The sequence below is a fragment of the Pelodiscus sinensis genome, chromosome 17 (genome assembly GCF_049634645.1).
Source record: "Pelodiscus sinensis isolate JC-2024 chromosome 17, ASM4963464v1, whole genome shotgun sequence".
In the NCBI taxonomy this organism is placed as follows: domain Eukaryota; kingdom Metazoa; phylum Chordata; order Testudines; family Trionychidae; genus Pelodiscus; species Pelodiscus sinensis.
This window is the reverse complement of record NC_134727.1, coordinates 29,445,774-29,469,889: the sequence shown is the minus strand read 5'-3', so window position 1 is coordinate 29,469,889 and position 24,116 is coordinate 29,445,774. Positions and strand designations below refer to the sequence as shown.

General features: G+C 44.0%; 1 protein-coding gene across 6 annotated transcripts in view; it reads left to right on the top strand.

Annotated features, from left to right (window-relative positions):
• Positions 1–9,693: 9,693 nt before the first annotated feature.
• The window catches only part of MACROH2A1 (macroH2A.1 histone), a 72,575-nt gene continuing 58,152 nt past the window's right edge, over positions 9,694–24,116 (top strand). For 4 of the 6 annotated variants that reach the window (XM_075900416.1, XM_075900415.1, XM_075900420.1 and 1 more), the window contains exons 1-2: positions 9,694–9,848; positions 22,036–22,236. In XM_075900416.1, coding sequence (XP_075756531.1) covers positions 22,065–22,236 — 172 coding nt within the window. In that variant the 5' untranslated portion in view covers positions 9,694–9,848; positions 22,036–22,064. The remainder of the gene's footprint in view (positions 9,849–22,035; positions 22,237–24,116) is intronic. The other 2 variants (XM_075900418.1, XM_075900417.1) reach the window with 1 other exon arrangement.

The window sequence follows — 24,116 nt, the reverse complement described above, 5'->3', positions numbered from 1 at the left end:
TTGATTGTGAGAGCCATGTGCTCCCTTGAGGGGTGGCCTGTGAGCCTAGGCAAACTAGGCAGTTGGCTAGGGCGCCACCGCCCGGGCGCCTGATGATGACGTCATGGGCGCTGGGGTACCCCATGATTACGTCATTGCCATTGATGGCCGTGCAGGTGGGGGCGCCGATCGCGCCTTCCGCCTGGGGCACCAGCTGCTGCAGCCAGCCTCGGGCTGCTCCTGGCTCCCTCTGCACACAAAGCACTGCTGTGGTTTAATTGGCATACCCTGCACATTCGAGGTACGCAAGCACAGTTAACAAAACTATCTTATCCCAGGACACCATCTCAGTTATGACAGTCTTGTGACCCACTAGAAGGTCACTCACATGACCCATTCACTAGCTTAAGTATCAGAGGGGTAGCCGTGTTAGTCTGGATCTGCAAAAGCAACAAGGAGTCCTGTGGCACCTTATAGACTAACGGATGTATTGGAGCATAAGTGTTCATGGGCAAAGACCCACTTCATCAGATGCATTCCTTGTCACTAGCCTAAGTCACCCATTGCTTCTGTACACTCTAAAGTGAATGTGAGGGCTTAATTTAAACAAGCAATCACAAATACTTTGTTACTGCATTAGCCTAACTCTTGTATTTACATGGTGTGTGACATACACCTACTTGTCCCTAATGTGCCAAAGCCATGTGATAAGAAGTTGTAAACTGAAAAAAAAAACAACACTTCTCCATCTGTCCTCAACAGCCTTTTGCACAGATTCACCATGGTGATGTTCTCCTCTCTTTGGAACAGGTAGAGCAGCGTAGGAGTAAGTCATGCAGGATGGCAGGGTCAAAACATAGGACATCGGGCAACTTTACTTGACGATGGTCAACAAACATACTGCACTGCTGAAGAGTAACACCGGGGCTAGCCCAACAAAAGCAGGCCATATAAATATATGGCTACTGCTAAATCTGTGAGAGAAATCTAAATCTTTTGGATTGCTTTATGAACCTAAACTCTTTTAAAACAAATTTTGATCAGGTAAAATTTTTGAAGGCTTTTCTTCAGAAATAATTGGTTGTGGTTCTTGCCCTGACCCATCTCTTTGCCGTCAGTCCACACACCATGTTTTAAATTAACAGTGTAATTTACTGGGACCTGCTGAACAGTTAATTAGCATTGCAAGAAGTTTTAGCTGGAAAGAGAGGTCGGGCAATGCAGCACAATCAATTATTCAGGTAGAAGATACTTCAACCCTACTTCTTTTTATTTTATTTTATTTTATTTTATTTTATTTTCTCATTTCCATATAATTTGTGGTAGGGTGGAAGGAATCGGTAGCCACCAGACAGACATTTTACACCATCCTGATTTTTGGAGACAGACCAAGTACAGCACCAAAGCTTTTTGTATAGATCACATCATCTCATTTATATTCATTAATTCAGCTCTTCTCAGTCTCTTAATAAGAAGTCTTTATATATATTTTTAACCCTGCATGGAAGACAGCTACACAGAGGATGACATTGTGGATATCGCTTGTACAACTATATGAGAGTAACGGGAGGGTACAGTGCCATGCAGACCTTGGGTTTCCTATGACCCAGTTTCAAATACATGCTGCCACCACCAAGCTTCTGAGTTAGAAAGATTATCTCAGGGCACCTCTCTTTCTGCTCTTTTGGTACAAGAACTCTGCCACCTGAGGCAGGTGTCCTCTAATAGGCTTGGGAGGTGTTTGAAGGCCACTGAAGAGATCCCATTCACTACAGCTCCACTCCAGACTGAATTAACTAACTTGTAATTTATTATTTGCAATCTACAACTAATTACAAACCTATAAATGAACTCTGGAGCTGACCATCTGGCAGTGCCCACTGGCCTTTTGAAGCCCCAGAATGTCCTGTTTCAGACCTCAAGTTCAGGCTTTCCTTTCATATACAACAGCGTCTGATGTTCTTCCTCTCTGGTCCCACCATCAGCGTTCCCTCTACTTTTCTGTGTTTGGGTGCAGAATTAATTTTGTGCTGCACCCCAATGTGGAGGTAATGTGTGACACACCACATCCATATTGGTGCCCATCACAAAACTCATTCTGCACATGGATAGCGTATGGTGAAGGTTGAGGGGTTCAGAGTGTGGAAGGGGGCTCAGAGCTGGGATAGAGGCTTGTGGTATGTAGGTCTCTTGCTGGGGGTTCTGGCTCTGGGTTGAGGCTGGGGATGAAGGGTTAGGAGTGCAGACTCCAGGGAAAAGAGGCTCTCCTCCCAAGCCTTCTCTCGCTGCAACAGCTCAGGGCCAGGTGAGAGGCGACTCTCTATAGTTGTGGCAGCTCCAGTGGTGCCGGATTGGGGACGGGTGCCACTCCATGTCAATGGTAGGTCCAAGGTAGGCTGGATGAAAGCTGGGTTGGGAACAGGGGAGGGGTGCCTCTCTCCCCAGCCACAGCAGCGTCATGCTGGGGCAAAGGCACATGAAGCTTAATACGTGTGATCATGCAATTTAGAGGGAACTTAGCCTCCCCCCCCCCGGTATTCCTCCACTTTTCAACCCTTCCCCCGCATAGCATTTCCAGGAAGCACCTTCCTAAAGGGTAGGGTGGCTCCTCTGCTTCCTCCCTTCCCCTGGAGTCAGCATGATTCAGGCACAATTTGGACCACTATCATAATCTCCCCGTCAAACAGATTCACACCCCATTAAATTCATTCTTACTGTGCCCCTTCATCTCTCTCCAAAGGAAAAAAATTCATCAAACCATAAAAACATCCTCTAGGATGTGATGAATTTATGGCACTGTGTCTAATCCCAGGGCATTAGCCTTCAAATAAGCTCTGTGTACTTCATTTTCTGTGCCAGTTAGTGACATTCATGTCTGCAAGAAAGGTCATGCCTAGTTTCAAGAATGGTTTGTTAGATTCATGGGATGAATGTGAAAACCCTTCAGTTTCATTGCTCACACTTTGGTGGGGCTTGCTGCAATTATCTTGACTTCCTCATGAGTTATGTTCTATCAAATAACTGATGTCCAGTACTGATGGTTTTTTTAAAATTTACTGCTCCCGAGAAAGGAGAACTGATTTTGCTCATGCAAGCAAATACATGAGTCACTTTTAAATAATATCAGAGGGGTAGTTTCTTAACTGAAATAAAGTAACTGAGAGCTCACTGAGCCTAAACTGAGATCAGGGTCTCTCAAAATATTTCATATCAGGGACCACATTTGAATACGCATTGCTTCCTGGAGGCCTTCCTTTGCATTTGCTATCCCTAAGACTCTCTCTCTCTTCTCACGTGTAATCCATGTAAAATCCCTGTGGCAACTTCAGCTATTGCTTACATAGAAAATTAATGTCAGGGAAATAATGTATTTTAATTGTCAGTTAATAGGATTTAGAAGCTGAAATAAGAAATATCAGCTGGCACCATGTGACCATCCAGCTTTCCACAGACTATCAGCAATTGCATGGCAGGTCACCATAGATCCATGGGCCACAGTTTGGGAAGCTCTGACTTAAATTATGATTAAATGCTGGCTCTTACATTCTATACTTTTTTAAGCACATTGGAATAGTACTGAAATATTCCCTGCCACTTTACATTAAAAATATGTGTATAAAGCACTGATTATCAATTCATGCTAGCAAACTAATCTCTCTGGTTGTTGTATTAGTGACTGAACATAAGAATGACAAATATGGAATATGCTGAAGATGGAACACAATTCTTTCTTTCTTTCTTTCTTTCTTTCTTTCTTTCTTTCTTTCTTTCTTTCTTTCTTTCTTTCTTTCTTTCTTTCTTTCTTTCTTTCTTTCTTTCTTTCTTTCTTTCTTTCTTTCTTTCTTTCTTTCCCCAACCTCAGTAAGAACAAGCCTCTTTTGCATTGTCCCTGAGGCCAGAAATTAGACTCCCTAGTGCCATATGTCAAGTCTAAATGAACTCAGTTTCATTTTAATATTGCCACACACGTGTATAAGAACATAAGAGTGGCCATAGTGGGTCATACCAACAGTCCATCTAGATCAGGGTTTCTTAAACTTTCTGAGATCACGGAACACCAAACAATAATTTTTTTTACGCAGAACACCTATGAAAATGTTCTTCCAAAAAATTGTTGTCAGACAAAAAAAGACAAAAACAAAGAAGTAACAAAAAACAAAGAACAACCTGCGAGTTGTTCACGGAACACCAGTGTTCCACGGAACATAGTTTAAGAAACACTAACCTAGATCAGTATCCTGTCTTCCAACAGCGGCCAATGTCAAGTGCTTCAGAGGGAATGAACCAAACAGATTATCATCAAGTGATCCATCCCCTGTCACTCATTCCTAGCTTCCGGCAACAGAAGAAATAGCTACCGCTGAGTTCTCCCCTTATTATTAATACTGATAACACCTAACTCTTATATAAAGCTTTTCATCAGTAGACCTCAAAGAACTTTACAGAGGAAATCAATATCATTATTTCCATTTTACAAATTGCCATCTTACAGATCTTATCACCAGGCCCAGCATTCAAAGCACCCATCAGCTGCAATGAGATCCTTCCCTGCTTTTTTTGTGTGTGTGTGCAGGGTTTCTTATAAATTTGGTACTGGCTAATATAGGACAAAGGACACTAGACTATATGGACCACGAGTTGAAACTGGCATGAATGTTCTTCTGTGTCTTGGCCCAAAGAGCTTTAATTTTTTGGGGGAGTAGGGGCTGGCAAGTGCCATATCTCTAATAAGTAAAGTTGCCCTACCAAATTCCTGGTCCATTTTTGTCAATTTCATGGCCATAGGATTTTAAAATTTGTATATTTATTTATTTTAGCAATTTAAATCTGAAATTTCAGGCTGTTGTATTTGTAAGGATCATGACTGAAAAAGGAATTTGTGTGTGTGTGTGTGTGTGTGTGTGTGTTTGGGTGTGTGTGTGTGTGTGTGTGTGTGTGTGTGTGTGTGTGGAGGGAGGGTGTCACACGGTTATTGTACCGGAGGCGAGGGGCTCAGTACATATTTCTGCATTGCTGTTGGTGGCAGTGCTGCCATCAGAGCTGGGCAACTGGAGGGTGGAGACAGCTGTCCAGTAGCCCAGCTCAGAAAGCAAAGCTGCCATCAGAAGTAAGGATGGAATGGTATCGTATGCCACTGCCACCTTTACTTTTGCAGTGGTCCTCAGCAGCCACCACTCTCAGCTCCCCAGCTCTGAAGGCAGCAGTGCTGAAGGGTGGCATACTGTGGTATAGCCACCCTTACTTCTGAGCTGCTGGTGGCAGGGTGCTGCCTTCAAAACTGGGAATCTGGCTAACAGCTGCCACTCTCTGGCTGTGAAGTTCTGAAGGCATCACAGAAGTGAGGGTGGCAAAACTGTGACCTCCCCCCCCCTCCCCCGTACAACTCCCTTTTGAGTCAGGACCCCCATTTGAGAAAAACTGATCCCTCTCATGAAATCTGTCTAGTGTAGGGTAAAAGCACACAAAAGCCCAGATTTCACAGAAGGAGACCAGACATTACAGCCTGCAATGCATTTTTCATGGCTGTGAATTTGGAAGAGCCCTATTAATAAATGTGTCACAGAACCTGTGCTGCTAGCAGTGTCTGCCTCACCTTAGTCCAGCCGTGAAATCATAGCACCAGGGAGAGAACATAGGAGGGCTACCTGCATGCCATGGACCACAGAAGGCAATAGGTGTTTTAATGCAAAAAAGGAAGTACGCTGGTAAGGCAGTGGCAGCAGCTGGAGGGTAAATTGTCAGCAGGCTGCGGAGTTTTGGATATCAAGGGGCCATCAAGGGGCTCTAACTCTCCTTGCCTTCATATCCCACTGGCCACACACCAGCAGGGTGAATTCCGCTTCAGTTGCTCTTACCCATGCTAAAGGCCACTGAGGGTACGTCTACACTGCAACACAATTTCGAAATAACTAGCGCTATTCTGAAATAACTTAGCCCACGTCTACACAGCAGGCAGTTATTTCAAAATAGTGTCAAAATACTGTCAAGCTGGAGGTCTTTTTACTCCAACTCCTGTAACCCTCGTTGTACGAAGAGTAAGGGAAGTCGGAGGAAGAGTGCTCGGTTTTGAAATGTGCTGTGTAGACGTTCCCTATTTCGAAATAAGCTATTTCAAAATAAGATACACAATTAACATAGCTCAATTTGCATAGCTTATTTCGAGTTAAGCCCTGCAGTGTAGATACACCCTGAGGGGCCAGCTGAGCCAGCAGCCCCTTTGCTTCCTGATCCCCATGCAGCAGAAGTCAGAATGGGAGAGGGCGCACAGCCAGGGAGGAGGGAAGCCCAGGTGCTCTCAACTCACTGCACACAAATGCCCAGCGAGCCCCAGCATTGCTGCCCATTGACTTCTGCAGCCACAAGCTATCACTCCATCAGAGTAGCATGTAGGCCTGGCTGGGCACAGGGAGTAGGGCCTTTTGGGAGGCCTGTGCAAGGAAGGGGGAAGTGGATTTCTCGTAAACGACCCCGTCCCCCTCCTACTCCATAAAGACCTGTCACAGCTGCAAGAGAGATAGGGAGCAGCAGCAGGAGCTGGGCAGCAGAGGGGCAGGCGGTATGGTGAGGGGACATGTGCTTTACTGCTGCATCACAGGCATAGACAGGAGGGAGGATGAAAGAAGCTTTGCCTCCCCTCCTCTCCGTGCTCCTGAGCAGCAGGACACAACCACCATGAGTGTATCACTTCTCTCCTCCTAAGCATTTCCTAAGCTTCAGGATATCAAATAGTGAGACAGAGCCACTATGACCCTACTGCCTCCCTGTGCTAACCAGCAGAGATGGTTAGGCATCCAGTGGGGAGCAGGCTGTCCCCTAGGAGGAAGAGCAGCAGCAGGAATGCTCCTCTTTCAGGACAAGGTATTTCAGTGAGGGTCAACTTGGACTAGTGAGTGGGCTGCATGAGTAGCCCTCCTTCATCTCAGTGGGCTGCAAGATTGTTGTAAGCAAGACAGTCTCCCAGGATAGGGTAGTTTGGGCACTTGCGTACCGTGTATTTGTGAGGTGTGATGATTGAAGATAGCAGCACTTTGATTGGATGCAGTGGGAGCACCCGGCTCTCACAACGTTGTGTGTGATCAGCACATGCTGCACTTCACATGCCCTTGCTTTATGTGCATGCCACTTGAGTATGACCAGTTAAAAAAAAAAATTGCAGACCAAAACCAGCAGAATCTGGCAACCTTGTGCGTGGGCAACAATAAACAAAATATCTTGTGGGCCACACATAGAACCTCCAATGGGCCATGCGTGGCCCTCAGGCTGCAGGTTGCCCACCACGGAGGCATATGTAGACATGTTTGCATCACTAAGACAGAATTCCTCTTGGGAGCTATGTGAGGAGGCAGAGGGTGTGGGGAAGTCTGGGTGGCTATAGCAGCCATGGGTGAGAGCATATGTATCATTTAACTGTGGGAGAGAATTAGAGAATCACTTTCTTCTAACACTGAACAAGGAACTTTATTCCAATAAGAAAACATGATCTCTCAGTTTCAGTGTAACCCTGTTTTCCACCTCCCCAGCCTCTTGAGTCAGGAAGCCAGGCAGGGGAAAGGGACCAGAACACACTGTGCTGCAGCACAAGGAGTGGATAGCAGCAGGGAAGAACCAGAGAGGCAATCTTGTGAGGGAACAGGGCTGATGCACTTAGCTGTGTGCTGCATACCCTTCTCTATGGGAATTGCTCTTCTTCGCTCACTGCCTGGCATTGAGTGGGAGAGGTAATGAGGCGTTGTCATGAGGACTGGATTATGCACTACATACTTTTTCAGATGATGGAGGGAGAGGCATTGGGAGAATTCAGTGTGCTGGGCAATGCACGCTGAGTGGGTCACAACAGGAGGTGCGGGGAGAATCCCAGCAGAGTGTTGAGGTGCTGAATTGGGCCCTGTCTCAGGGGAGGGGGTAAACAGGACGGAGTTGTATTGTAGGGAGCAGCAAGTACTGCTGTGGTCATTAGTCTGCATGAGAAGCAGCAGGACGTGGCACAGGGCTCTACCCACAGTGTAGGTGGCAGGCAGGAAGAGAAGCAGCTGGAGAGGGGGTTGGTCTCTGCTGCTGCACATTCTGTGGGCAGAGGAGCTGTGGGGGCAGGAGAGGAGAAAAAAGAGGGGGGCCCTTTGGGTTTGCAGTGTGGGTAGGGGAGTTGCAGGGGAAGAGGGCACAGGGCTATTCTGTCAATGTGAAGGACTGAACATAGAGTGGGAGGCGGAGGGGGGCTCTGTGCACGGGGGAGGAGGAGGAGAGAGAAGTGGGGGCTCTGCAAGCTAGGCAGGGAGCCAGGGTCTCTGTGCACTAGCGAAGGGAGGGATTCGGGTAGGGGACTCTGGGCACTAGGGGAGAGAGGGGCAGAAGGGTTTTTTGCACTATAGGAAGAAGGAATGGTGCACTAGGGGAAGGAGGGACAGCTTTTTTGCACTAGTGAAAGAGGGAGCTGTGCACTAGGGGAGGGACAGAGGGATTTTTTTGCACTAGGGGAAGGAGAAGCTGTGCACCAGGGAAGGGAGGAGCACAGGGGTTTTTTTGCACTAGAAGAAGGAGAAGCTGGGGGCCAGGGAGTCTGTGCACTATGGGAAGAAGGAGCTGTGCACTAGGGGAAGGAGGGGCAGAGGAGGTTTTCCATCAGTGGAAGGAGGAGCTGTGCACTTAGGGGAAGGAGGGGCAGAGGGGGTTTTCCATTACTGGAAGGAGGAGCTGTGCACTAGGGGAGGGAGGGGCAGAGGGGGTTTTCCATTAGTGGAAGGAGGAGCTGTGCACTGGGGAGGGAGGGGCAGAGGGGGTTTTGCACTAGGGAAGGGGAGGGGAGTGAAGGGCAGAGGGGGTTTTCCATTAGTGGAAGGAGGAGTTGTGCACTAGGGGAGGGAGGGGCAGAGGGGGTTTTCCATTAGTGGAAGGAGGAGCTGTGCACTAGGGGAGGGAGGGGCAGAGGGGGTTTTGCACTGGGGGGAAGGGCAGAGGGGGTTTCCATTAGTGGAAGGAGGAGCTGTGCACTTGGGAGGGAGGGGCAGAGGGGATTTTGCACTAGGGGACGGAGGGGCAGAGGGGGTTTTGCACTAGGGGAGGGGAAGGGCAGAGGGGGTTTCCATTAGTGGAAGGAGGAGCTGTGCACTGGGGACGGAGGGGCAGAGGGGGTTTTGCACTAGGGGAGGGGAAGGGCAGAGGGGGTTTCCATTGTGGAAGGAGGAGCTGTGCACTGGGGAGGGGAAGGGCAGAAGGGGTTTCCATTAGTGGAAGGAGGAGCTGTGCACTAGGGGAGGGAGGGGCAGAGGGGGTTTTGCACTAGGGGGGAAGGGCAGAGGGGGTTTCCATTAGTGGAGGGAGGAGCTGTGCACTGGGGAGGGAGGGGCAGAGGGGGTTTTGCACTAGGGGAGGGGAAGGGCAGAGGGGGTTTCCATTAGTGGAAGGAGGAGCTGTGCACTAGGGGAGGGAGGGGCAGAGGGGGTTTCCATTAGTGGAAGGAGGAGCTGTGCACTGGGGACGGAGGGGCAGAGGGGGTTTTGCACTAGGGGAGGGAGGGGCCGAAGGTTTTTTTGCACTAGGGGAATGAGAAGCTGGGGGCGGGGGACTCTGTGCACTAGGGGAGGGAGGGAGGGGCTGGGTAGCGGCAGAGGGCTCCGCGCGCTGGCGATGAACCCGACCAGGCGGCGCGCGACGGTGGGAGGGGGAGGGTGGGGCAAGCTCCGCTCCCAGCACGCGGCGGCAGCACCAGGCGGGGCTGGCCCAGGAGGGGAGGGGAGGGGATGTGACGAGGCGCTCGCGGTGCATTGTGGGACCTCACCCAGCCGCTCAGGGGCGGACTTGTTCCAGTTCACACGGCGGCCGAGCCCGGGGAGCGGACGGTCGGGGCGACGGGAGACATTTTGCCGCTGCCGGTAGGTCGGCGCCGGGCGCGGCTCTCGCCGGCTGTCCCGGGGGCGGGGGGGGCTGGCTCCCGTCCCCGTATCGCTCTGGGGAGGGGCTCTGGAGCACCGGGCGGGTCTGCCCAGCGGGCAGCTCCTGGGCGCTGCGAGCCAGGGACGCACCGGGCGCCTCGCCAGCGGGGTCTGGGCAGAAACGAGCTCGCTGGCCCCTTCCTGACGGGAAATGGAGGGATCCTGGGGACCCCCCCCCCCGGGTCCTCCGAGTGGTTTGTCTCCCGGGACTCCGCTCCCCTCTCAGCATGAGGGGCAGTGGGGTCCCCTTGCCGCCCAGGAGCAGGGCGCTGAGGCTGGACGGAGCCCACTTAGTACCAGCAGTCGCAGCATGTTGCACAGAGATGTAAATGGAGGAGTCTGTGTTGAAACCAGCTTTGCCTCCCTCCCCTCCCCGCTTCCTCTTCTCTCCCACCGGGTCATTGGACAGGAGAGGATAATGTGTAGCGACTGCAAAAAGGAATGGCCGGAGCACAGCGGGAGGACATTTTTGGTCCACTCTGCCATTGTCGCCTCGTGCTGAAGTGCAAAGTTGTGTGTGATTGCACAAGGGGGAAGGACTTACGCCTAGGAAGAACTAACTGACATTTTCTGAAAACAGAGCAGCCTCGCAGTGGAAGAAGTAAATATTGGGCAAAGGAATGGCTGCCACACACATTATTTTGGGGCTGTCATTTTTAAAGCCTGTGCGGTTCTTTCCGACAAACACATCACGCTCTAGGCAGCGTGTGGGTGTTTCTCGCAGGAGCTGCACCCTAGCTGCAGGTATGGCATGCTGCAGGTGAATACAGGTTTCTCTCAGTATGAGGACCAAACATGGATTTGCTGGAAAACTGAAGGGTGTGTATGTAAAGAAGAAAGTAGTAGGAACAAGTACACACAAGTTCTTTGTAGCTAATCTCTTGGTTTTTTTGTTTACTGTGAAGTCTTTAAAAGTTACTTGTAGAAGGTCCCCATTTATACCTGTGGCAGACATGAGGGGCCAGATTTCATTTAATCAAACTAATGTAAAATGTGTCTATTTATATTGATATTACATTGACTTGTTGAATTATGGCTTATGATTTCATATTTTGACCATTAGAATGAGCATAATATTTTTCTAAGATTACACTATGACTGTCACAAAGCAACAGGTATGTAAGTAACTTTATAGCTGAGGCACCTGCCTAAGTGTTTGGTAGAAATAGATGAACCAAATAGCAAGTTAGTCTTTAATTAAAGAATGAACCCCTGGGTTCTGAGGCATAGAATGGAAATAAAAGGCATAACACAACAATTACAGTTTCTCTGATAATCCCTGTTTTGTTTTTCTAGATGCATTTGGTTATTGGGAGAATTTATACTGAGCATCCAATTTACCTAGATTATTATTGTTTTGTTTTTTATTGTTTAAACAGTTGAAGGAATTACCTTTAAATATTTTAGATCCAAATTTTAATTCCAAGGCATTTTGTTCTTATGTGATGACATGGCAAAAATGGTGTAAAGAAGTGAAACCTTTCAGGCTACTTGAACACCTACATGAAAACCTATATAAATATATGTATATTTTGTGTGTGTGTGTGTGTGTATATATATATATAGAGAGAGAGAGTGTGTATATATGAATATGTATATATATTCCATTGAATTGAATGCAAGTTATTCATACCAGGCCAAATTGTGTTCCACCTTTGCAGTGATGTAAACTGGGAGAATTTAACACTAACACTGAAAGGTACACTCAGGTGTTCCTGATTTTAGCTCAATGTTTAGCAAAAGTATAACTGCTGCAAACAAAAGAAAACTTGTCTTGGTGCTGCAGAGTTTCTACTGAATAACAAGGAGTTCCTTAAAAAGAGCCTTTCTCTGCATGACAAATGGAATAGTGAAAAAACTTTAAAAACGACCGAATGGTCCTGCAGCACCTTAGAGACTAACAAAAAATGTAGCATCATGAGCTTTTGTGGGCACAGCCCTCTTCTTTAGATGGAATAGTAACATTCCAGAACAGTAGTTTGGATCCAAATTTCCCCTTCCTTTCAAAATAAGGAAAAGGTGATATATATTTTGCACTATGATCTAAAGGCCCCAATCAGCCCATTATGGTAGGTAAGTACATAACAAAAAGACATCTCCCCTGCTCTGCATGCTTACAATGTAAATATATGACAAGTAACAAAAGTAGGAGGAAAGGAGAAGGCCTCAGAATTTTAAGAGCACTGTGGAGAAGAGGGGACCCGGCCCAAACATCTGCTCAGCATTATGCTTGAAAGCACTCACAGCGCTTCCCAGATATCCAGGTTGGAGGAGAGGAGCATAACTACTGCACCTCCTGTGAAGAGGGGTCATCCCTCTTTCCTGAATGTTGCTCAGTTAAATATGAGGGAGGGATGGTCCATGGCTATAGTGCCTTCTCCCTTGCCAGCCCACATTGGAAAGACTGACATTATATATGGGCTGACATTGTTTTTACAGTCAAAGGAGTTAAGTGTGAGGATGTCATTGTGCCTGGCATCCACTTAGCCTGGTCCTTTTACCCTCTTTCCTATTTGTTCACCTGCACAAGGACCAGGCAGCATTGTTGTCTATTGTTAAACTTATTTTACATATGGATTGTGGCTGGAAAACACCCACTTCGACTGTTTGTTTGCATTTCTGTCAGCTTACAAAATACTGGTTGTGGAATTTCTGAAACATTCTTTCATGGAAATGCATATGTAACCCACACACCTAGTGTGGTTACTGAGTACTGCAAGTGGCACCTAGACCACTGCAATAGTTAAGATCAAGAGACCTCTACAGCATGGGCTGGGAGCTGGCTTCCTGTAGGTTCCTGTAGTCAGCTCCAGAGGTCTTAGGTCCAAATCCACCTTTGTGGTGGTTACACATAGTCTTTCTGGACATACATTCCTAATTCTTAAATGGTTCAATGATTTAAAACCCTTTTTGTCTTAATTGTATGTACATACTGTGTTTCTCTTACAAGAGGCTTGTTTTTCCCCAGGTGTCACCTTTGCAAAAAGTGGAGCTTTGTAAAAAGTCCTTTTATCAATACATAAAAATTGTGTAACTATTTTCATTCTTGGCACAGACGCACTTTGAAAATAAAATGACCATTAGCTTTAAAAAAGTAAATTACCATTGTTGGAAATACTTGTATACTTTCATTTGTTATAGAACCTGAGTAAAATGGACAGGCATGCAATACAGTAATTGAGAAGGAGAATTTGTCTTGATAGTTTTTTCTACTGATGTATTCATTTTTAGCTGTACATTTTGATATAATGCTTTTAGATGAGAAGTCAATGTAGTAGTAGCAGTACATGGGGTTTGTGCCCATACTTGTTACTGGATTCTTCTATACTGATTGCTGCCTCTTTACAGGCAGAACATAAAATTACTGATTCAATAAAGCACTTAGATTAATCTGAAATTACATTGTTATATCAAATCACTACTTGTTTACTTGCTGATATAACCCTATTTATTATTTGTATTACTGTAGCTCCTAGAAGTCTTAGTTAAGGACCAGGAATCTACTGTACTTGGTTCACATATTAGAGACCATTTTATTCATGCTTTTAGACACTGTATAAAGTATTCCTAAATAGCTCATGATTAGCTGAAACACACAGAGCAAGTCTTCTGTCAAAGATTATCAGAATGCAGCTTTTCAAAAGTAGTACAGGGAGCAACGATTGCTGTAATGCATCAGTATACATCAGATAGCATGACAGCATTTACATTGTTAATCATTGGAAAGAAAATGAATAGTATTACAACAGAATTAATTTTTGCTGATGCAAAAAATGAAGGAGAGAAGGAAGAGAGAAAAGGCAAATGCCTCTGCTTCAGCTTGACAAGTATCCAGTTGCAGGAGAACATTCTCCAGTGAAAACATTCCCCTTTATATGCTTATATAAGATCTAGTGAAATCTATCGTCTTTGTATGGTGAATGCAATTAACTTGTGGATGTAAGCATTTAATCAGACTGTTGTCCTGATTAGAATGAATGCCACTTGCTCAACTAAAATAATCATTTAGAGTCAGCATCTGATGACTATTAATAGCAAGTTATTAGCTTGACCCTCTTACCAGATATTAATTTAGTATTATCTAAAATAGTATCAGATGCAGTGTATTGCAGCTACTTGATATGTATACCTTTTACCAAGATGTTCAATGTATACTATTAAGAATTGTATGATGCTTAGGCTTTCAAACAAAGAAGATAGCAATGAGTGCGTGAAAAGTTTACCTTTTACTGTAATTTATTCATTCTTCACATAGTGTTAAAGCCAACCAAGAATATCCTAGTCAGTTGCAAGCAGGATTTAAACACATGGGCTGCGTCTAGACTGGCATGATTTTGCGGAAATACTTTTAACGGAAAAGTTTTTCCATTAAAAGTATTTCCACAAAAGAGCATCTAGATTGGCAAGGATGCTTTTGCACAAAAATTGTTTTTGCGCAGAAGCATCCGTGCCTATCTAGACGTGCTTTTGCGCAAGAAAGCTCCAATGGCCATTTTAGCCATTGGGCTTTCTTGCACAAAAAACTAAGGTGCCTGTCTACACTGGCCCTCTTGTGCAAGTATTCTTGCGCAAGAGGGTTTATCCCTGACCGGGAGCGTGACAGTATTTGCGCAAGAAGCACTGGTTTTGTACAGTACAAAGTCAGTGCTCTTGCGCAAATTCAAGCGGCCAGTGTAGACAGTTGGCAAGTTTTTGTGCAAAAGCACTTGCTTTTGCGCAAAATCTTGCCAGTCTAGACGCACCCATGGAGTTGAATTTATCCTGATTTGCATTGGTTTTGCTGAGCATTAAGCCTATTGACTTCAGTGAACTTAAAGCTGATTCACAATGGTGTAGGTCAGAGAAGAATAAGGCCCATAGTTAGTTTTATTCTTTTCTTTATTATTAGTTATTTTGAAGGGGTGATGGAATTCTCCTTACTGGAGCCTTCATTCACTTAACATTGCAAATCTCGTGATTGCTTCTCATGGTGGTTAGTGTAAACGTTAAGCTTTAAGAAAATTCATTGCAGAACCTCTATCTCATACGTTATTAGGGATCTAATTCATTTAGTCTGCTTTTATCCTTGATTCAGAAATGTCTTTAATATGAATTATACTTTGGCCTCTGCCAGAGAGTCTCAGTCAAAATAGAAAGCTGTATGCCATGTTCCTTGAAGATCCTACACATTTAGGGAAACTTGCCAGATATTGCAATGGAAAGGCAGTAGAGAAAGAAGAGGGCTTATATTATGTATTCTTGGAATTTTTTTTTTCAAATCTTGTAACAACTGTTGTTCACACTGAAGTTCCTTTTGGTTAGCTTTACCTTGTATGACCACTGATTAGCAGTGACTCAGCAAACTGCCATATGTTTCATGAAAGTGGGCAGTATTTCGGAGTTTGTAGTTTTAAGGTCAGGTTGTTTGTGAGCACCATGTAAAGTAAAATAAAATCATCTTCATCATCAGACTATGCTCATTTTCTTTATAGCTCTATTTTTAAAAACAAGTATATTTTGGCTCTGGCAAGTTAAATGCCTTCTCTGCTGATAATGTACAGTTCTGCACCCCGATATTTACAAATCCATAGTTTTAAAGATCCCTTCCGTTCTAAGTCTTATTTTTATCCCTTTTAAGTTAAATGTGGCAGAATGAGTATTAGAGCTTTAACTGGAATTCCCTAAAGCTGTTTTGCATTTACAAATTGTGTAATTCTGTGTATACATAACAGAATTACACCCTTCCTCTTTGGTTCGCACTATATTTTTCTGAATCTAATAATCTCCCAGTGCATAAATTTTTTTTGATTCTCAGTGTAGGTCCATGTTTGCCATCAATGTTAACAGAAGCTACTTGTAATTATGCAGAAGTGTAGTGTTAAAGCAAGCTTAGTATGGAAAAGATACTCCATGTTGTGTATATATCACTAATAGCTGAAATTCTATGCTGTAGCTGATTTGGCAGCTGGGCCAAACTACACTCCATCTGCCCTTCATTATAGCCAATTAAACTGTTGCAAGCCAAGTAGGTATGGAGTAATGTGGTGGTTAGTTAAGTTACTTCTGATATCACAGTGGTCGAGCACTCTTGGGCTGTGTCCAGAGTCAGGGGGTTTTTTCGAAAAAAGTAGCCTTTTTTCGAAAAAACCTCACCTGCGTCCAGACTCAAGCGCGTTCTTTCGAAATTAAATCGAAAGAATGCGGCTTTTCTTTCAATGGCGGTAAACCTCATTTCATGAGGAAGAACGCCTTCTTTCGAAAGTTCCTTTTTCGAAAGAAGGCGTTCTTCAATGTAAATAGGGCTTCTTCGAAAGAGAGCATCCAGACTCACTGGATGCTTTCTTTCGAAAAAGCAAGCCGCTTTTTCGAAAGTTCAACATGCAGTCTAGACGCTCTCTTTCGAAAGAGCCTCTTTCGAAAGAGGCTTGCAGTCTAGACATAGCCTTGGTGTGGTACAGAAATATGCCTTGCTTTTGCACAGCTGTAAATCAAAGTTAAAATGGCTGAGGACTTAAAATGAAATGGCAACAAACCACAGATCCAAGTGATGACCAAACTTGGCAATGTTCAGCATTATGGATGTAAAATCCTGTTTAATTAGTTAATATGATAAACATTTAGTTTAATTAGTTGACTGATTAAATGGGGGGAGAGGAGGAGGAATCCCACAGCTGCCACTTCTGGCCCGGGATAAGGTTGCTAGCTCCCAGCCTGGGTGCATAGTTCGTGCTGGAGTTTTACAGTTCTGTAACTTGCTGTGCTCAGGAGGGTTTTTTTTTTTTTTTCATACCTCTGAGTCAGAATGGTACAGTGCTGTAAAGTGCCAGTGTAGACTTAGCCACAGAGTGACAATCCCAGAGTCTTGTTATATACATTGCATCTTGAATGTGTTTATTACTGGCACTGAAGCTTTGAATGGGTTATATGAAATACAGTACATAAAAGGGAATATTATCCCACTGATCAAGATACTACAAGGTGGGTTGGAAAGGATCAGCCTGGCTCTTTCCTGCTGTCTTTGCTCAAGCCTGATAATGGAAATTCAATTGAATAAGATTGATTATGATTGGCAGTAAGTTAACAAACTTAGTATCACTCAAATAGACTACGGTATCTGTGTCAGCAGACAATGATGTTTCCACAGATGAAGGAATGACTGTCGTAACTCACATCTCCCCCTCTCATGAACTGAGTCATTTGCTTGGTGATAGAAATAAAACTAAAATGCCATGTGGCCCCATTGTACCGTACATTGCAGCACTCTACCACAGCAGTCCATGTTAGGGACATGAGTAGTTGAGTAGACATCTGGGACCCTCTGTGGATAGGGGCTACTGCCATGAAGCAGCCCCTGTTTGCAGTGGCCCAGGTTGGCCGTGAACAGACCCCTCCATCAATGGGCTGCTGGACCCTGCATGAGCAGGGACTGAGTAAACTGAGCTCAGTCCCGGCTCGTGCTAGGTCTGGGATCTACCCCTGCTGCATCTCTGCATTTTAAATGTAGTAAGAGCTGGGTGGGCAAGTAGCCTGGTTCTTGCTACATTTAAACCACAGAGCTGCAGCAGGGGTAGCTCCCGGACCCGGCACAAGCTGGGACTGAGTGCTTTCCCTTATCAACTAAACATGTATCAGATACCAACTTCTTAATGATCCCTAGTCCATGTACGTCTTCAGTTTGTATTTTTAAAATCAGATATGTTGTATTTAATGTCTATTCAGTCAAAAAAAAAAGTCAGAATTCTGTTTTGCTACATACTTTACTCTTATGATTTGGGCTCCAAATGTTAACCACTTAGGGCTAGATCAGCCCCTCTCATGCTAAAATCCACAGGAGCACTAAAGGAAAGAAAACAGACTCTTTCAGATTCTTCTCCCCCAGTCTGAAGGGGAGACTGTCCCATGGACTAAATTGACAGATTGTATTAATCCAGAGACCGGGGTCAACTGCAGAGAGGCTTTATAGGAACTCTGGAATCCATTTCAGTGAAGCCACATTGCCAGAGAATAGGAACCAAGCTTCTAGGGCTTCCATGGACATGATTACTCCAGCATCTCTTACAAGTCAGCTCAGGCAAGACACACAACATAGCCCAAAGGGATTAAGTTTCCCTGAGAAACCACTGGGGAAGACGTGCTCCTCTGTCCGATAACTCATTGCTACCCACAACCTATCCTGTTCCACATGGGAGAGGTGAGACATGGGGTGCACCTTATACTACAGGGGTGTTTTTTCGGAAAAATAATCGTTTTTCCAAAAAAAACTTCACCTGCATCCACCTGCGTCTTTTTGAAAGAAAATTGAAAGAACGCAGGGGTTTTTCCAACATTGGTAAATCTCATTCTGCAAGGAAGAATGCCTTTTCCGAAAGAGTTCTTTCGGAAAAAGGTGTGTGTGGACGTGGAAGAGGGAGTTTTTTCGAAAGAACCGGGAAGAAGAAAAAGCACAGGTGCTCTGTTGATCATTCTGGCCATAGCAATCACTGCTTTATGTGAGATACCATCCAGGTGGTCTGCATGCGATCTTTAGAAAAAGCACATCTCTTTTTTTGATGTGCTTTTGCAGTGTGGGTGCTCTCTTTTGAAAGAAGTTTTTTCAGAAGATCTTTTCTGAAAAAGCTGCTTTCGAAAGAAGTCTGCAGTCTAGACATATCCATGCATTGAAATCTTGGAAGCATGGTCCTACCTGAATTCTTCTGCTCCTTCTCTGTGTTGGAGCTGTAGGAACATTATACAGACATAAGAATTAAGATTTCTAGAAATTCCTTGAAAAATATAATGTCTGACAATGCATTTGAAATTAACTTTTATACTTGGCGAAATAATCTCCTACACTGAGATATGCCAGCCTTTAGAGAGGTATAGCCCTCTTCAGACCATAAGTAGAGAAACTTTAAAGGGCACTAATAACTAGAAGTCCCATTGCAGGTTAGAGTTTTTCAAGCTGGTGAATAAGAGGCAAACTCTAACCTGCTAAACCAGAGAGACGCAGGCATAAAGATGCAGGCTGGGGGGCTGCTCCTCATAAAAGGTGCTGTGGAGTATCATTGCAGAATAAAGTTCAACCCAATGGGTGAAGTAGACTTCATGGAATGTTCAGCTTCACATGGGGCCTCTCTCTAGGCTCTTCCACAGCTATATTTGCCTCTAAGTAATTAGCATTTAGAAGCAAGGATGGTGCATCAGAAGATGCACCTTTCCCACTTGTTGTGACAATGTTCAGTTTTCGTTTGACAGTGCTTCATTATTAACTGTTTGCTTCACTCGTAAATGTTCTGTTGTAAAGTTGGAAAAATGACATCCTGGTGGTATGGCATCTCACTACTGCCTCAGCTAAGAAATCCTTGCCAAGAGACTGTCAAGTCTTTGCATATTTTAAATTATGTGAATTAGCAAAGTCTACCTGCATTTGTAAAATAGCTGGTATTTTGTTTTCCACCCATAACTTTGAAAACTATTGAAGATTCCAGCATAGAATAACATAGCAATGAAAGCATCATTTATTGCATTAGAAGTACTTTAGGACATGACATACACTTTGGGGGTTTCATATTCCTTGTTTTCAATAAAGGCCGTCTCTTTTATACGCCATAATAAGCCAGCTGGCAAAGGAGACCTACTGCTTCCACTCCCACAAGGGCCCCTGTGGGGAAGAAAAATTATTTCTACTTTTGCTTTTCAATTAAAAAAATGAGAGAAACCAAAACCCACATAGATTTTTTTTTTTTTAAATCTTCCCCTCCCACTTTTCCAGTTCCTTGGTTTAGAAAACACATGGATAATATTTTGTTAGGGGTTTGATGGAGTTAGCATCTGTAGCATAGATGGGAACCCAAATTGAGATTGACCGTAAAAATATTTGCTACAGTAGGTAGAAAAATGTTTATGCTGCAAAGAAGCCACACCACATTGCATGCTCTGATTATTTTTGAAGTTGTTGTTTTAAATGAGTATGTAAACTAATATGGGCAGTTTTCCAAAGCAACAACACCAGCTTTTGCTGTCATATTCACTGATGAGCTGCTATGGCAGCTGACTCAGTTTGGTGGGAGCTAGCAGAAACGTTTAGATATTTTTCCCCTTCCAAGGTTGTCTGACTTGTGTGAAACTGTCTTTGTTCAAAAACAATGCCAATATAAACCATGTCAAAGCTAATATAATAGAGCTAGATTGTGTTTGCCTTTAGCAGGCAATAAAACATTCATTGATTTATCACCCACAGTCTTTCATCCAGGTACTGAATTGCTGAGGAAGAGAGCCCTCTGTGAAAGTGGGAGGAAAAGGGAATACTCATTAGATTTTTTAAGTAAGGTCTTAGTCATAAGAAGTGATCCTGATATGAGACTTATGCAATCTGGAGCTCAGTGACTCCTTGAGATTTGAAAGTCTGTGAAGCATGTCGGCACACATCCGAAGTCACATAGCCAAAGTTGCAGAATTCAAAAATATGGTTGGTCAAACTAGTTTTGTCTAATTTTGAACTCTGTCATTGTTTGTTCACAAGTTTGACACAAATGTTATTAGGCTTGTGTTTCACTATAAAGAGATGGCATGGGAAAAAAATCCAGTAGGAAAAAAAAAACAGAATGAAAAATGGAGCAAAGAACTGGCATAGTGAAAGAAAATTCAAACTGTGAGAAAAGGCGCGAGAAAAAAAAATTGCACTGAAAAACCATTTTTGCCAGATTGAGGCAGGAGATGGAAGGATTAGGAGGTTTATTGCTAATGCCTCGTGGATTTCCCTTTGGTTAATAATTTTTTTAAAACTAAATCTCCTTTCTGAGAAAAAACATCTCATCACTCCATGTATATTATGGTGATGGGGAGAAAATCATGAACTGGTTTTGCAAACCACTAACCCAACCCCTCACCCACAAATAGTTTGGGAAACTGAAAGTGCTCAGGCACTGTGAAGCTTTGCCTGTTTCTGTTCAGAAGTTAGATTCTTGCAAATATCAAAAGGTAAAACAGAATTTGGCAGCCCCCACCAATATTGGCCTGGGGATAGAGGAGGAGCACATGAAGTATCCTCCCACCGCTGGGGGAATGGGTGCATAGGGGGAACCTATGGGAGCGGGGCAGAGGCGGTCCCTAGACCAATCATGGTCGGTGAATGGGGAAGCAGGGAAGTATCCTGGCCCTGCTCCTTCTGCTTGTGGCCTCGCCCCTTCCGGAGCAGCCCGGGGCCACTTCAAAAATTCCTGAAGTGGCCCCGGCAAAAAAAAAAAAAGTATTGCCCACTCCTGTTCTAGACTCAGCTCAGCTCTTTATTCTTCAAAACAGTTAAATTACAGGAGCTAGAGTTTACTATACATTAATCTTTTGGGGAACTATTGAGGGCTACTCTTCTACAGGGATATAGTACAAGTGAAGAGCTGGAAGGGACTTTAAGATCACGTATGCATCTCCCTGTGCTGAGGTAGGACCTTGAATACCATGACACATGTTGTTTCTATATCTGGTCTTTAAAATAATGTTATTTAGATAGGCATTTGTGCAGGCCATTACCTCGTTTTTGGTTCCTGGTAATTGCAACATGCACATTAGCAGCACAGTTGTACTGTTTACCATTGTAGTTTGAAAACCTAGCTAATGGCTTTTTTCCATAACTCCATAATAGAAGTTTGCTCAGTGTCTTTGGTCAAAATTATCCCCTCTTTGCTCTCATGCCCTGTTTTACAATGACTGCCATGCTCCACTCCTCAGATGACTGTGTTCAGTGATACTTATCTATGATAAAATGCATTAGGATCTTAGAAGAAGCTCTAAAATACTAAAAGGTCATATTTCCCACCAGTCAACCTCTGTATCACACATTTTGTATTTATAAACAAAGTTATGGCAAGTAAACGTTACCATTTTATTAAAGAATATCCACTATAGAACAACTTGTAAAATCTTATGTATGTGTATAAAAAGCTACCTCCCCATATGTTTTAGGCACCTTCAACATAATTTAACAATGCCAACCTCAAAGTAGCATCCCAGCACAACTAAAGTTCAGCTGCAAATAAAATAATCTGTTGATTTTATTTGTCACTGATGGAAAAAATGAGTTATTCTTGCATCTATAGAAAGAGTACAATAGTCATCTGAAAGCATTGTGGGTTGTACTCTTCACTGGTAATCTTATCTCTTCTTTTGTTTTTAGTGTACTGTTCTAGACCTGCTATAGACAAAATGTCCAGCAGAGGTGGAAAGAAGAAGTCTACCAAGACTTCCCGCTCAGCAAAGGCTGGAGTCATATTCCCTGTAGGAAGAATGCTACGTTATATTAAGAAAGGTCACCCCAAGTACAGAATTGGTGTTGGTGCCCCAGTGTACATGGCCGCTGTTCTCGAATACCTGACAGGTAAGTTTAACAAAACAATGCAAAAGAGCAGCAGTGAGAATTAATAATGTATAAATAGAGTTCCTACAATATACAAATGATCAGAAAAAAATGGCTCTTCTGATTTATGCTAGGCTAAAATAACTATGCCTGAAATAAAAGCTAGCTTGATAATACTTATAGGCCCAAACTACCCTCTCCAGACCTAGATCCTTATTTTACAGGCTTTCCAATCCAGGGTTTTAGTTTCGCCTGTTATAAAGTCTCATCTTCCATATAGCCTTTCTAAACACTCACTGAGGTCTGTGAGAATCCTTAATTGAGCCCTCAATGCTGTGTTCCTGTTTACTCACATTCTGGCATCTGAAAAGTCTCAGGGGGTAGCCGTGTTAGTTTGTATCTGCAAACACAACAAGGAGTCTTGTGGAACCTTAGAGACTAACAGATTTATTAGGCTATTCACTTATGCCCTAATAAATCTGTTAGTCTCTAAGGTGCCACAGGACTCCTTGTTATTCTTGCTTCTCATTTTTTTTTGTACATGTTGTATTTGTTAGAATGTAAGCTTCTTTGGGCAGAGAACTTGTCTTCTGTATTTATACAATGCTGTGTATACTTACAGCATTGTATGAATAGGAAATTTTCCTTACCTTCCAAATTCATTACTTTCTGTAGGTGAATTGATCACTTTTACTGATTATGAAGTTGAGATGTGATTTACCAATAGACTTAAATTGGCCAACTTGTGCTTGTGTGTGCTCTCCAACTGCACCCCATCAGCTAATTTCATGTATAGTCTCTCTATTGCTCCCATCATTGAAGTATCTGAGAAGCAGTTAAATTGATCTCACATTGCCAACGTAGGCAAGTAGTATTTTCCTCATTTTACAGATTAGTGCTTTGAGTTGCAAAGAGATTACATAACTTTCCTAGGGTTTCATTGTATCCTGAAAAACAGGAAGTAGAACCTGGATCTCCTTACATCCAAGTAGAGTACTTCACTTACATGATAATCCTTTCTATCCCACAAGTCTTAGAAGTTTCATATTTGCTTCTAAAAACATTCTCCTTCAGGCATTAACTTAAAATGAATCTTAAGTGGCATGATTTCAGGTTTTTAGGGCTAATACATTTGACATTATGCATTGAATTTAGACAGTCGAGAATAAATCACATGCTCAGATTGACTTATGGATCTTGTGCATATGTATTAGAAACTTCAAAAAGAATAAAAATTTATAATAAAAATTCTCCAAGTTAGTGAAACAGCTCTGAATTTTTAGCAGTAAGGCCAAATAAAAAACTCGCTTTGGTTCTCCGCTCTCGCTGGCAACGCTTCCACATAGCAGTTGCTTTATTTGGTCCTCTGGCAGTGGTCAGCAGCTGTTGCTTTAAAGGAAGATATGTCATCTCTAGAATAAAGTTGATCAAGTAGGCAAGGAGAGGAGGAATTAGTTTGTCTTTTTATGAACCTGGTGTGACGTAGTGGGGGTACCTGGCTGGTTTCTATGCTGCTGGCTCTGGGGTAACCCCCACTGGCTGTCGTGGGGACCACGACCCAGCAAAACAGGATGAGTCACTATGCAAACCAGTGGCCAGACACCCCCCATGGAGAGGAACAAAGGAAGGTGGAATGCTGCCTTGGCTGGGGGGCAGGGCTGGAAGTTAGTGAGTTGGTTGCTGGCTGTCGGAGGGCATGGAGGAGAGCCTAGGGGAAGGGGCTGGAGTTTAGGGGCCCAGTCTCCCCCATCTCAAGGGGGCCTGAGGCATCCTAGCCCAGTTCCTGTAACCAGATTACATCTGTGCTGCGCTGTGCTGGAGGAGCAATAAACCACCCTCAATTCCACTGGCTGGTGCAGTCTGTTTGTGCCATTTCGGGGTGCAGGAGACGGGGAACCCCC